The following is a 13,286-nucleotide window of genomic DNA, read 5'->3' as shown; positions in this document are numbered from 1 at the left end:
TTTCTCTATAGAGATGCAGCGTCCCGCAGAGCCCTGCAGTCTGCTCTCCAACAGCTTGCAGAGTCTCAGCCAGAAGCAACTGCAAAGAACCTTCTGCAATCCCTGCAGTCTTTAGGGATCAGTGGCAAGGCTGGAGTTCCAAGGTGAGGGCTGACTGCTATTCCCGTTGCTGTGCATGAAACCATTTCATGAAATACTGCCAGTCAGCTTCTTGCATCCAGAATTGAAGCTTTACCACTGAGAGGGGTTAACTCTTACTTTTGCAAGCAGAATTAGGGAAAGTTGATGGTTTGTATTTTATTCTCATTTACCACGTCAACTATCTTGCCATAGAAGCAACATCATTTCCAAGAAGGTGACTCAGAAACTTCTGCCGAAGCCTGTTTCGACTCTGATTGGAGAGTACTGCGGCTAGTACTTCTTTATGCAGACGAAGCACACTGAATGCCCATTGGGAAGGGAGAGGCTTCGTTCTAGTGAAATTCAGATAGCAGGGTTGGGCTGGATTACAGTTTCCTTTCAGTAGCCTTCAAATACAGGACGACTTGTTTTAAGCTGCTTTATCAAGGAATGACCAGGAAAGGGACACTTGTTCAGCTATTTAATTTCAAGATATTATTATAGACATTCTTAGCTTTGGTACCTTAATCTGCTTTGGGTTGGTTCTCTGGTGCAGGGGTAATCAATAGGTGGACCATGTTTTAGATTCAGTTCTAAAACACTTTATTGCTGTTATATTACAGTAGCAATCAGAGATTCCAGTTAGGGAATGGGTCCAGAAGGCCAGAAGTGACCATTATGATTGAGCAAGACCGCTAGCATAACACAGACCACAGAACTTCACCCTGTGATTCCTGCATCAAGCCCAATAACTAGGGATTTGAATTAGAGTATTTTTAGAAAAAATGTCCAATCTCGATTTATCCATGTAATGTTGTATTTACTCCTCTAGTTACTGTCTGGCAGCAGCTGGTTCTTAAGGGACTCTGATCCTATTATTGTCTATAAGGATGTTGGCTATGACATTGTACCTTGAAGGAGAGAGAGGTCAAATGGGGGTATGATTTTTAGAGCTCTGACAGACATGTGAAGGATTCATCTTCTGCCATCACCTTGGGAGAGAGCTGAGGATTACAACAGAGATAGGAAATAGATCTGGCACAAATCAGAAATAAGGGTATTGTGCCAAAGTGGCTGAGGGTGAATGATAAGTGAGTGTTCATTCAGTAATCTGAGAAGTGCAGTCCAGTCTGCCTACAGAAGAGAGCAACTGATGAGAGGGCTGGGTTACTTGCAGCCCACAGTTTCAACTTGCAAAATGTTTGCCTCTCCCTTCTGTACTGGCCTTAGGGATCTCCACAGATCTTAGGGATCTTTCTCATATTGTGGTTTGACATCCCCAGAAGGCAAGGTTTGGCCTTTTGATGTGTTGTTCAGAGGATTCTGAATGTTTAAAGTGTGCTAATTAGTGGTGCTGAGAAATGATTTAAAACCTGAGACTTCAGCTGTTTTTCTCCAGTGAAGATGCTTCACTAACAAGGTGACAAATTCCAGTTTGGGCATAATAATGTGTGTGTCCTGGGTTAATAACACTGAGCAATATCCCTGGAACTATAGACTCACTCCTTTTCCCCTTTCTATGGCAGTAAGAGCAGTGGATCTGCAGCTTTGCTGGCTCTCTCCTGGATTTGTTTGCTTGTGCGCATAGTCTTCCCAACACGTGACAAGAGAGAAGGAGAAACATGGAAAAAGCTGGTAGGTACTTTTGTGCTCTGGAAAGGTATCTTGCCCCTCAGGGATAAGGAAGAGTCTTTGAAGTATTGTGTATTTCCAGGCTAATGTGAAGAATCCTGAATGTGACTGTGGGCTCAGTAGTGGTGATTGTAACAGCTGGTGTTACATTAAAACACATCCTTATAGGGTTTTCTCGTCCCTTTGTTTACCCTATACACTTCATATAGTTTTTTGGTCTCCCTTATTCTGGTAAAAGAGGCAGGAGGTATTGAGATTAATAGTCTTGGCTAGAGCCAGGCAAGCTTGCTCTGTACACTTCTGTCTGGCAACAAAACTGGTTCTAGTCTGGGATACCCCCTGGATCTGTTAGCAATGCAGCTGAATCCCAACCTGCAGTATCCTGTGCTGGTCTCATCCTGGGTGTCTCCTAAGCAGGTTGCCAATTATACCACGTTTGGGATGGTGTAAAGAAGCTTTTCACTTTGTTTTCTCTCGATTGGTTGGTCTGTCCTGTGGACCTTATTCCTGCCACCTTGGATTGCAGTACCAACTGGAGAGGTGAAACTGCTGTTCTCTTTACAATGCTCACATGAAAATGTATTTGAAATCCTGTTTAAAGTCATTTGTGTTGAGGAAGTTGCTGATAAAGATCCTAGAAGCCTTACTCCAAGTTAGAGTGGACGTTAATTGTTTCTTTCTCAAGTGGTAAGTGTGTGAATGTGTCTTTTCCTATTTCTCTTGGCAGGTGGAAGTTCAGTGTTTGCTTCTATTAGAAGTTCTGGGAGGTTCTCACAAGCATGCAGTGGCTGGAGCTGTGAAGAAATTGAACAGGCTTTGGAAAGAGGTGACACATGGGTTGACACAGTGTGACCTAATTCACTGACTTTTCTAGTGTCACTTGAGTAAATGTATCTTATGGTTCTTCTCAACAGAACCCAGGGCTGGTGGATCAGTACCTGTCTGTCATTCTCAGTCTAGAACCAAACCAGAGCTATGCTGCAATGCTGGGGTTTCTGGTGCAATTCTGCACGAGCCAGAAAGAAATGGATGTTGTTAACAGACACAAGGTAAATAAGAACACTGGCTCCTCTTTCTCCTCCATAATAATCAGAATGATTTTCTATTGGGAAGGGATAGAAATGTTACAGCAGGGCTGGTGCTTTACATCTGTCTGTCTGATAGTAAAGTGAGATTGCTCTGATTAAAGCTCAGGTGTCCTGATCTGAGTTATGTTTAGGGAGACCGTTGGCACACCCAGCTCTTCAGTGTATCTCTTGCTTCTAGGGAGATGGCCAAGATGCTTGCTTTCCCTATCTCTGTATCCTGATTTCAGGAATGGAGCTGAGCCCCTAGCTCTCTGTGGATTTTGTGTGTTCAGGCTGGCAGATAGGGCAATGAACCATGCTTCCTAGTGGACCTGTGTGTGAGGGAGTGGTAATAGAACTGAAATTCAGCTTGAATGGGACTATGGGACTTTTGGGGGAAAGAAGATGGGGCGTGATCTTTGGCTCCCTGCTGGCATTCGGGGAGTGTGAGCAAGTTGTGACATGACTGTAATGGATGTTCTGCTTGTTCAGAGTGCCCTTCTGGATTTCTACATGAAGACCATCGTGATGAGTAAGACAAAACCTCAGAAGCACTTGCTGGTGAGAGACATGTGGCACTGTTTATACTTTTGTCCCAGGTGTAAGGTTTGCTGCTGTGCTGGGCGCCTGACTGTGTTCTCTCTGCAGGATAACTGTGCCCCCCTCCTCCGATATGTGACTCACTCTGAATTCAAGGACCTGGTCCTACCAACTCTGCAGAAATCCCTACTGCGGAGCCCTGAGAACGTGATTGAAAGTGAGTCTTCTCTAAAGCAACATGGGGTGGGGGCATGAATAGTTGTTACTTGGAGTTCAGGAGTTGGTATGGGGAATAGGAGAATGCCACCCATTGGACTGTGCTCAGGCAGACTCTTTGCCTGTGAGCTCGGTGGCAGGTTGGCTGGCTCCTATGGGGTGGGTGTGGAGAGGTAGCATTGGTGATGTGATCCCAAGTGGCTGGGTGTGTGGTGTCTACTGCTTGCGGGGAACAGACTTTCAGAGCTGAATGTGTAGAATTATTTTGAGTAAATTTGTGCATTGGGAGGCAGTTTCTATGGTTTTCTTTCCATTTCTCATGGCAGCAACTCCTCTCTAATGGTCTCTGACGGCTTGGACTGTGTGAGGTTACTGCCAGGCTAGAAGCCAGTTGTTGTTTAACACCATAACTTCTTTTCTGTCCCCAGCAATCTCCTGCTTGCTAGCATCCGTGACTCTTGATCTCAGCCAGTATGCTGTGGACATCGTGAAAGGACTGGCCAGTAAGTGCCATGACCTCTGGATGGGTTGACAGATTCTTAGCAGGACTCCCTACAACTCCGACTGTGCCTGTGTGTTTATGATTGCCATATTGTTAGTGCCATTCTTGACTATGAAGATGTCCTTGTCATTGTGGGTGGGAGGCGATGCTGTGATATGGAATTAAAATATTGCACATTAAACTTTTGAAAAAAATTGGGGTTTCAGTTCTAGCAATCTTATGGCTGCCTGAGGCCTGTTGTGCAAAGTGGTTTAGTAGCAGGACGACGGCTGCTTTTGGGGTAAGGCACAGAACAGGGAATTAAGAGACTTGGCTTCTGTTTCCAGCCTTGCTACAGACTAGCTTTGTGATGCTGGGCAATTCACTTAATTCTGTGTGCCTCAGTATCTCCATTGGTAAAATAGGGAAGTGTCATTCCAATCTCACAGAGGAGTGGAGTGTACATTTATTAATGTCTGTAAAATGCTGTAGAACTGTGGAGTTAATAGTAACAATATTGATTATATGCCCTGCCAAAATGGAAGGGAGGAAATTCTCACTTGGCCAGAAGCTAAGGCAGGCCACATGGATTGCACAAAGATGACTCTGCACCCTGTTGAGGAGATGTGCGTAGCTCTTGAGTAACTCTTAGCTTGTATATTCCATTTTTAGGTCAATTGAAATCCAACAGTCCACAGCTGATGGATGAGGCAGTGGTGGCATTAAAGAATCTGGCTCGACAATGCAGTGATCCATCGGCTGTGGAGTTGCTGGGGAGACACCTGTTTGCCATCCTGGGGGGTAAGTAACTTATGAGTCAGTCAGTGCAGTTCAGCTGAAGTTTGCTTGCTTTGAGGAGTGTTCCATGTCGTATGTCAGCTGTAAGTTGAATAGAGCCAGCATGATCTGGATCAGATGAAAGGCTGAACAGTTTTCTGGTAAAAAATAGTCTGCCTCTCTCATGGATTTAATGCCCCAGTTAGATTGCTTGCTACCAACTCTCTCACCACCATGTTTTTTGTTGACAGGTTCTGAGGGGAAACTGACGGTTGTGGCTCAGAAGATAAGTGTCCTTTCAGGTAAGGCTCCTGGAAGAAAGTAGAGAGGTTTATTCTACAGTGGAACAGATTTAGCAGAAAGATGAGTACGTGAGCTATCAGTGTCTGGGCTGAGAGCTCCCAGCCCAGTAATTCTTAACCAGCCATGGCTAGAGGGTCTTGGGTGAAGGTACATATTATTGCCTGCAGGCTAATGGCCTTCTGCTGTTTAAGTAGGTTGATGGCTGTTGGTGGCCATTAGAGACCAGTGGAATTCAGAAAGCTTTAAAATGTGTAGCCAAAGAATGAGGATTACGTGGTTGCAGCAATGATTGAAATTTAGAGAGAGGTCCTGCAGGTACAGAACCTGGTGGACGGCTAAATCCAGAACTGGTGCAGCGATGGAGAGAAATTTGGACAGGCAGGGTTGAATGGGATTGAGCTATGAGGTGTTGGTTGTAGCCTACATTGTCTGGTTTGCAGTAACTCTTGTAGTAGGGCACAAACCAGGGAGGGTTTTGTCGTTTTAGGAATTGGCAGTTTTAGTCATCATGTGGTTTCTGGATCTTCAAGTCAAGCTCTGAGTGGAACCATGGCTGAACTTTTCATCCCTTTCCTGCAACAAGAAGGTGAGGACACAGTTTTCTTTGTTCTGGATCCTGCCCAGCTTCATTCAAGCCAGAGTAGGATTTTGGTGCAGATCATGTTTAGCTGAAGATCACTTTGAAACACAGCTGTTGAGTTGCTGGATCCTTTGTGTACACCAGAGGTTCTCAAACATCATTGCACTGCGACCCCCTTCCGACAACAAAAATTACTACACGACCCCAGGAGTGGGGACTGAAGCCTGAGCTCGCCCACCTGGGCCCCGCTGCCCTGGCGGGTGTTCCAAAGCTGAAGCTCAAGGGCTTCAGCCCCAGGTTGGGGGGGCTTGTAACCTGAACTGTAGCCCTTGGGCTTCGGCTTTGGCCCCGGGGCCCAACAAGTCTACTGCCAGCCCTGGCGACCCCATTAAAACAGGGTTCCGACCCACAGGTTGAGAACCGCTGGAATAGACCCTCATTCTATAGTGATAAAACAGCCTTGTAGAGAAAATATGCTATGTAAGTTCAGTTTGAAGTGTAACGATGGATTATCCTTTCCATCACTCCTCAGCATCTTTCTGCTACCTTGTCACTGCATTCGTGGGTTTGAGATAGCTGTGTTGACTTTCTCTGCATTTCTTCCCAGTCCATGAAGGCACTTTGGTACATGCTGTCTCTGTCCTTGCTCTTTGGTGTAATCGGTTCACCACAGAAGTTCCTAAGAAGCTTGTAGAGTGGTTAAAGAAAGCCTTCAGCCTTAAAACCTCTACTTCAGCTGTGAGACATGCCTACCTGCAATGCATGCTAGCCTCTTTCAAAGGTAAACTTTACGATCATAACTCTTACAGTTATGCAGGGGAACAGAAGGGTAATTGAATCTCATTCTTCTAGGTGTAAACTGATCATTGCAGGGATATAGATAGATTCTGTGTGGCAAATTGTTTCTGAAGTAAAGGTCTTCAGAAACCACAAACTTTTGGTGCTCCTTTGAGAATTGCTTTCACTGGCCCTCATCATTGTGGACTCAAAATTTGACTGTAGAGTAACAATCTCTGTAGTCTAAATAAAATATATAATATACGTTTAAATAAATCCACTGTTACTGAGACTGTATAAACCAAAGAGATGATCAGCATTGGTGTAGCTGAACAATAAATGCAAATATTATACAGATACTGTGGAGCTGCCTTCATTTTCTCATTGTGAGTGACTGAATTTGGACTTTCTAAGTGAACCCTGCATTTCTCTCTACCAGGAATCTTGTCTATTTTTATGAGGGCAGAAGCAAATACTTTGAGAACTAAATTAGTCACGAGAGCTAGGATCCTGCAATGAGACCCATGTAGGCAAACTCCTGAGGTTGTTGGGGCTTCATCGGGGTGCATGGGTCTGCTTGTGTGCAACTGCTCATGGGATCAGGAATCAAGGCATTAATATTACAAAAATGGAAATTACCCATTCATCTTGTTGATTGTGCCTTTGGTTTGACCTACCTGGCAAACCTTGAGAATTTTTTTCCCAAACAACTGATAAATATGAAGAATATAAAGATATTGATCTCATTCTTGGATTTTTTTTTATGGTTAAAACACTCTTTCTTGACTGACTTCAGAGTTTTGTGGTGATACATATTTGGAAATGTTTCTTTTTGTTTATAGTATTTTGTGTTACATCTTGTTTTGGAAATTTAAAAAAGGTAGGTAGTTTTGAATGTTAATTTAAAGGATATTTAAATTTGAAAGCCAAAGGTAGAATCCTGTGATTTTTTTTTTGATTGTTTGAGATGAAAGGGGTGCTCACAGACCTTCCAATGCAGTCCGCTTTGCCTCGTTTCAGAAAATGTACTCTGTTCAGGAAACATTCTCTGTCAAATGCAAGGAAACTGGGTGGAATTTGAGGGGATGAGTAATTGTGTAGCATTGGATCAGAATCTTTCACTTGTGAACAGAAATTCAGAGAGAGAGAAGGCAGCATGCTCCTGAGGAGGGAGGAGTGGGGAAGTGCCTCTGTTTGCCGTGGCTTAAAATTTAATTACAGTGGTGATGTAAGGAACTAGAGTCCTTTTGGCAGATTATCTGTTCTGGAGATGTAGACTTTTCCCAGTGGTCTCTCTAGTTCATTTCCATAACTGGATTTGTGACAACAGAACAGCTGTTAGAATTTTTCAGTGTAGATCCAGGAAGTCCACCTTCTCTTGCCTCTTATCTCTTCCTGTTTCCTCAGGCGACACGTTATTACAGGCAATGGACTTATTACCAATGCTTATCCAGACAGTGGAAAAGTCTGCATCTCAAAGTACGCAGGTTTCCATGGTAACGGAAGGAGTTGCTTCTGCTTTGCTGATCTGTAGGATGTCTTTGGCTGATGCACTAACTGGTAAGAGCCCGCAAATGAACAAGTTACCAGGACAGTGACAGTGGATTTGTGATATATGTCATATTCTTAGTCTGTTTGTTGCTTCCTCATAGAGAATCCTTGTCCGTTTGTAAGCTAGTTAAAGTATAAACCATGGTAAGATTTATCCCATGTGGAGCTAATGCAGGCAGATCTCATGTGAGTGAGACTACGCAGAATTGTTACTGTGCCATAGCTGTGAAAATCCCAGCCTCCGGTGCCTTAGCTGGTGCAGCATGCCTTTTTAGTGGTCTCTCTTCTTACAGAAAATCTTCACGTAGGTGTTAAATTCCCATAATTCTTGACTGAGGCATTGATTAAACCAGCATTAAGAACATCCTTTTTCTTTTGTAACACTTTTTCTCTTTCTTTGGAGCGTGGTGGGATTGGAAACTTGGGAAATGATCCTCTAAAGAAGTAGCTGGGGACGCCACCATCCATTAGAGTAGCAAAGGTTATATGCTTCCAATTAAATACTGCCACCAAAGCCTCTTTCCAAGAACTGTCCAAACCCAGGTATCTGCTAGGGCAAAACTCCTCTATTCAGCTTCCTCCCCTTCAATGTTTGGATCACTTGAAAGACTTGTCCTCGGAAAGTCTGGATGAGACAGAGATGCATGTGTAAATGGGGCTTTCTAGTTCTTGTAATCTCTTGGTTCATAAGTAAATGTCTGTAGTAGAAAGTGCTGTTGTAACAGGGCTGTGGGTGGGTGTGTAGGCAGTATACATTCTGCGATAGCGGAAAGTTGTGGTAGCTTTATACCTGAAGAGCAGTGAAGGTAGAGAACCCCAATTTAAGAGACAGGATTGAACTATGTTTCAATGAAAGAAGTAAGTGCATGGTAAATCTGGCCTTATTTTGAGTTACCTTGATGGAAGAATCTCTCTCTCTCTCAGAGTCCAAGCTGAGTGGTTTCTGGCAGCTGATTCTAGATGAGAAAAAGCAAATATTCACTTCTGAGAAGTTCTTGCAGTCTGCATCAGAGGAAGGTGAGTTGTTAAATGTGATCAGAGTTCATTCGTACATATAGCCAGTTCCTGTTTAATCCTGTTATTTGGGACTTTACAAGAGCTTCTGCTGCTTATTAGCCATATTGTCTGACACTCACAGGGTCAGATTTCAGATTAAAGTGAACAGACTGCTCTCTCAAAGGGCCTATCTAGTCTACTGATGATCCTCTTTTAATGTGAATTTGTTGGTTACCGATTACTTTGAAACACCTTGTGAAGTGTCTAGATTAGCATTTAACAAATGTTGTTCCATGACAGAAATAATTGTGGAGTATCTAGAGCAGTCATAGATTATCACAAATTTTAGTTTAGAGAAACCCAAAGGGTGAGGTCTGGTGGAGGAAAGCAAAAAAAGGGAGAAGTAGTGGTGTGTTGGGAAAGAAAATGTATGGGAGAAAGAGAGATTTGTGGAGGAGGAATAATCTGGGAGACAGAAAATCTGTTGCGCTATAAATTATAGTGAGTGCTGTCTCCATTTTGTCCTCCAATGTTCAAAATGAATTAAAAAGATTTAAAAGAAAAATTAACAGAACATGTGTCCAGAAAAACATGACCTTTTCAATCAAAATATTTGAAAATGAGCTGAGTAATTAGTTCTCAAAGTGATTTTATGAGTGCAGAGCTTTGAAGATGTAAATCTTTCTAAATTTGTAGTAGTATTATTTCTCCTTCACTCACCATGATTGCAGTTCAGGAGTCAGAGTTCTCCTTTTCTCCTGATGACATTAGTGTTGCTGAAAGATGTTGTACTCGTCATCTTGTTCCTGTTGAGAGCAGAGCTATGCACACAACAACTCTATGAACATGGCGGTCACGAACAAGGTGCTAGTGTTGTTTCCCTGACTAGTATGGACAGGGATTTTTTTCTCAAGACAATGATAGCAAAACAGTATTACAGAGATGTGATGATAGCCAGGGCGCATGTGTTCTGTGCTGCTGCAGAATCCACCCTTTACTATAAAATTATGCTTCAGAATCTAAGCTTTCATTTAAAAGAAGAAGTTTCCTGCTCTCGCTGTTGTGAAGGAAACTTTGGAAACACTAACAGAGGTCCTCCTGAGTCTGCAGACAACCTGAAATACTATCCCTCAGATACTTGAACAGCCACTGTTAATTGCAATTACATTTTAACTCTGGAGCCTAACGCTGACAGTGTAAGTAACCAATTGTTAAATGTTTCACTACAGATTAAGTAAGCAGAAAGAGCCAACTAAGTTGCTTAATAATACCAAACCATTTCTGGTGACTTTCTGGTTGCCAAAAAGCCCCACTTTCCCCTTATCCAAGTGCCAAAACCTTCAGTGTCTCTCAACATCTTCCATCATGCAGCTATATGTTGTTGAGACAAAAACCGGGGGCATGCTGAAAAAGAGAATCTGAGGATGGCCTAAATTAAGTAGCACAGACTATTGTAGCAATAGTAGTATATGCTCATTTTTGAATGAAGCTGCACCAGAACGCCACAGATACTAGGGCGTTGCTGCAGAATTTAGGACCATCATGTCGCAGGGTACACAAGATCTTGTCTGTAGCCCAGTTTCTATAACCCGGTATCAGACAAAAATTGTCCCCACTCACATTGCTCGGAGGAATCATGCTAGACCCCTGCTAGTAACAGTCCTGTTCAGTTACATTTGGTACTTCCAGTATGGACAAAATCTTAGTTGCTTGTGATACTGTTACCCCTTACACAGGATCAGTAGAGGATGTTTCTTGGCAGCTATGGAAGGATCGGTTTTTCAGATATGTTGTTCTGAAGTGTCCTGTGTACTCTTTGTCTGCTCATAGGTTAAGATCCAGCCTCTTTAAACCCACAGTAAGTAAGCCCTCACGCTGTTTGTCTTACGTGTCTTGTGTTTCTCTACAGCCATGTGCACGGTATTGCAGCTGACCGAGCGCCTCCTCTTGGATCATGCACATCGGCTCCCTGAAAATAAAGTTCAGTACGTAGAAATTGTCTGTTTTAATTGGATGCAGTTAACTTGCTGAAATATTAACGCAGGCAGTGGAGAGGAAGGTCTTGGGACTTTACACAGAGAGGCTGGACTTTTTGTATCTACATGTCTGAATGTTCTGCCTGACTAGCTCCCTTGCTGAACTTGTTTCTCTCTGTTTTCAGACAGTATCACCGAGCCCTTGTTGCAGTACTGCTGAGCCGGAACTGGCATGTTCGTAGGCATGCCCAGAAGACGGTTAGGAAACTCTTGTCCTCACTTGGAGGGTACAAGTTGGCCTATGGGATCTTGGAGGAGCTGAAAACAGTTCTCAAGTCTCATAAGGTGAATGATCACCAGGTCTATTCCCTTGCCACTAGTTTCTAGTGTCATGCAGATTTAGCCTCTGTAATCCCTTTGCTATTAATGTTGCTGCACAACATGATGTCAAAACCAGAATTTTGGCTTTATAAAGGATGTTGTGTTAATGATCCCACATAACACCACTCCTTCCTTACTAGACTTCCATAAGGTGTCCAGGACCTTTCAGGTGATTTATCTTTCCTTGTGACCCCAGTTGTCCTCACTATCCCTCCTATGCCTCTGTTTGGGGAGGAAGACTTCCACCTTCTATTTGCCTGTGTTTTTTTTGTCTAAGTAACCTAACCCATTTCCTCTTGTTCTCCCCCCCCCCCCCCCACAAGATGTTCTTGTTAAACCCTGGATTTGTGCTGGAAATGGCCCACCTTGATTATCATACACATTGTAAGGCGAGTGATCACTTTAGATAAGCTATTACCAGTAGGAGAGTGGGGTGGGGGGAGAGGAAAACCTTTTGAAGTGATAAACACCCATTTTTTCATGGTCTGTGTGTATAAAAATATCCTCACTGCATTTTCCACTTTTATGCATCCGATGAAGTGAGCTGTAGCTCACGAAAGCTTATGCTCAGATAAATTGGTTAGTCTCTAAGGTGCCACAAGTACTCCTTTTCTTTTTGTCTAAGTAGTTACTTATTATTTTCTCTGTCTCCTTGGTGAGGCCAGAGTACTCTGTTCCCTTTCTCAGTGTGCCGGTTAGTAGCAGGCCTTAGCTAATAGTTCAGATGCTCTGTTCAGGCTATCTTTAAAAATTATGTATAATATGCACATTTTATTGGTAATTATTTATAAATGAAAAAATAATAAAATAAGAGACCAAATATAACACACTATTTGCTAGGCTGTGACTGTGCGTAGTTATAAATTGATTTGCATTATCCAACCACCATAGATGGGTTTTGCAAAAGCACCTACATGACTTTCAGTGGGACTGCTGCTCCTAATTCACTTAGGCATTCCCTCCCAATGTCAGATGGATCCAAGATGCTTAGCAGAAGTTTTTTTGGTTAAGGACCTTGTGGGGAATTACACATTATACAGTTTGGAGGTACTTGTCAGAGTGAATGTCCCCAAATCCATCCTCTAGGAGGGTGACTTATTTTATCCTGCCTTTCCCCACTGGTTGAGTTTAGAATAACCTTCCTTTCTCAGTTTTTCTCTTTCCTTTACATTGCTCTTAGTTCTGTGCTTCAACCACAGAACCAGCCTTTATCCCTTCTTTCTTCCATAGTCTGCAGGTTCACAGTATTATCTAAGGCAGTTTATTTTTGTTCCAATACAATTTTATTTGTGCTGAGGGGGAGAAGTGGCAAGGCCTTAGAACATGTGCTTTGATGGGTTAATAGCAAGTTCTGTCTGTTCAGGTGCTGCCCATTGAGGCTCTGGTGACAGAGACTGGAGAGCTGTCTGAGCTGGGGAAAGCATACATACCCCCTCGTGTGCTTCAGGAGACACTATGTGTGATCTCAGGTGTAGCAGGGCTGGAGGTGGACCGTACTGAGACAGAAAATCTGGCACTGGAGATGCTGTTAGTGAGCCATCATCCTTCCTTGGGTGAGTGAAGGGACAAGACCATCCTACTGGCTATTAGGTGTTGGTGAGGGGTGCCTATGGGGTTGCTTAGATTTCTTAGCAGTCCCTGCTCTGTATTTATTATGCCTATGTATTCCCATAAACGTCTCTTCAGTGGAGGTGCAGTCTGGGCTTTGGCCAGCCCTCCTTATCAAGATGAAGATAGACCCTGAAGACTTCATTACCAAACAACTGGATAAAATTCTACCCAGAATCACCACCCAGACACCCATAAACCAGGTGACTAGCTTTTGCTTTCCCTGAACTATCTCCAAAAACATCTTAGGGGCAAAAGGTGGAGGTGATGAGAGAGGCAGA

General features: G+C 43.3%; 1 protein-coding gene across 3 annotated transcripts in view; it reads left to right on the top strand.

The window, feature by feature from the left end:
• The window catches only part of GCN1 (GCN1 activator of EIF2AK4), a 61,743-nt gene that overhangs the window by 7,244 nt on the left and 41,213 nt on the right, over positions 1-13,286 (top strand). For all 3 annotated transcript variants that reach the window (XM_073312945.1, XM_073312944.1, XM_073312943.1), the window contains exons 4-20: positions 12-143; positions 1,647-1,755; positions 2,480-2,578; positions 2,667-2,801; positions 3,312-3,380; positions 3,468-3,576; positions 4,004-4,078; positions 4,729-4,857; positions 5,085-5,135; positions 5,624-5,722; positions 6,324-6,497; positions 7,901-8,053; positions 8,969-9,061; positions 10,950-11,025; positions 11,202-11,361; positions 12,761-12,950; positions 13,084-13,208. In XM_073312945.1, the coding sequence (XP_073169046.1) occupies positions 12-143; positions 1,647-1,755; positions 2,480-2,578; positions 2,667-2,801; positions 3,312-3,380; positions 3,468-3,576; positions 4,004-4,078; positions 4,729-4,857; positions 5,085-5,135; positions 5,624-5,722; positions 6,324-6,497; positions 7,901-8,053; positions 8,969-9,061; positions 10,950-11,025; positions 11,202-11,361; positions 12,761-12,950; positions 13,084-13,208 (1,978 nt within the window). The remainder of the gene's footprint in view (positions 1-11; positions 144-1,646; positions 1,756-2,479; positions 2,579-2,666; positions 2,802-3,311; positions 3,381-3,467; positions 3,577-4,003; positions 4,079-4,728; positions 4,858-5,084; positions 5,136-5,623; positions 5,723-6,323; positions 6,498-7,900; positions 8,054-8,968; positions 9,062-10,949; positions 11,026-11,201; positions 11,362-12,760; positions 12,951-13,083; positions 13,209-13,286) is intronic.

This window comes from Lepidochelys kempii, chromosome 15 (genome assembly GCF_965140265.1).
Source record: "Lepidochelys kempii isolate rLepKem1 chromosome 15, rLepKem1.hap2, whole genome shotgun sequence".
In the NCBI taxonomy this organism is placed as follows: Eukaryota; Metazoa; Chordata; order Testudines; family Cheloniidae; genus Lepidochelys; species Lepidochelys kempii.
Note: the sequence above shows the minus strand (reverse complement) of the source record. Positions and strands in the feature narration are given on the sequence as shown.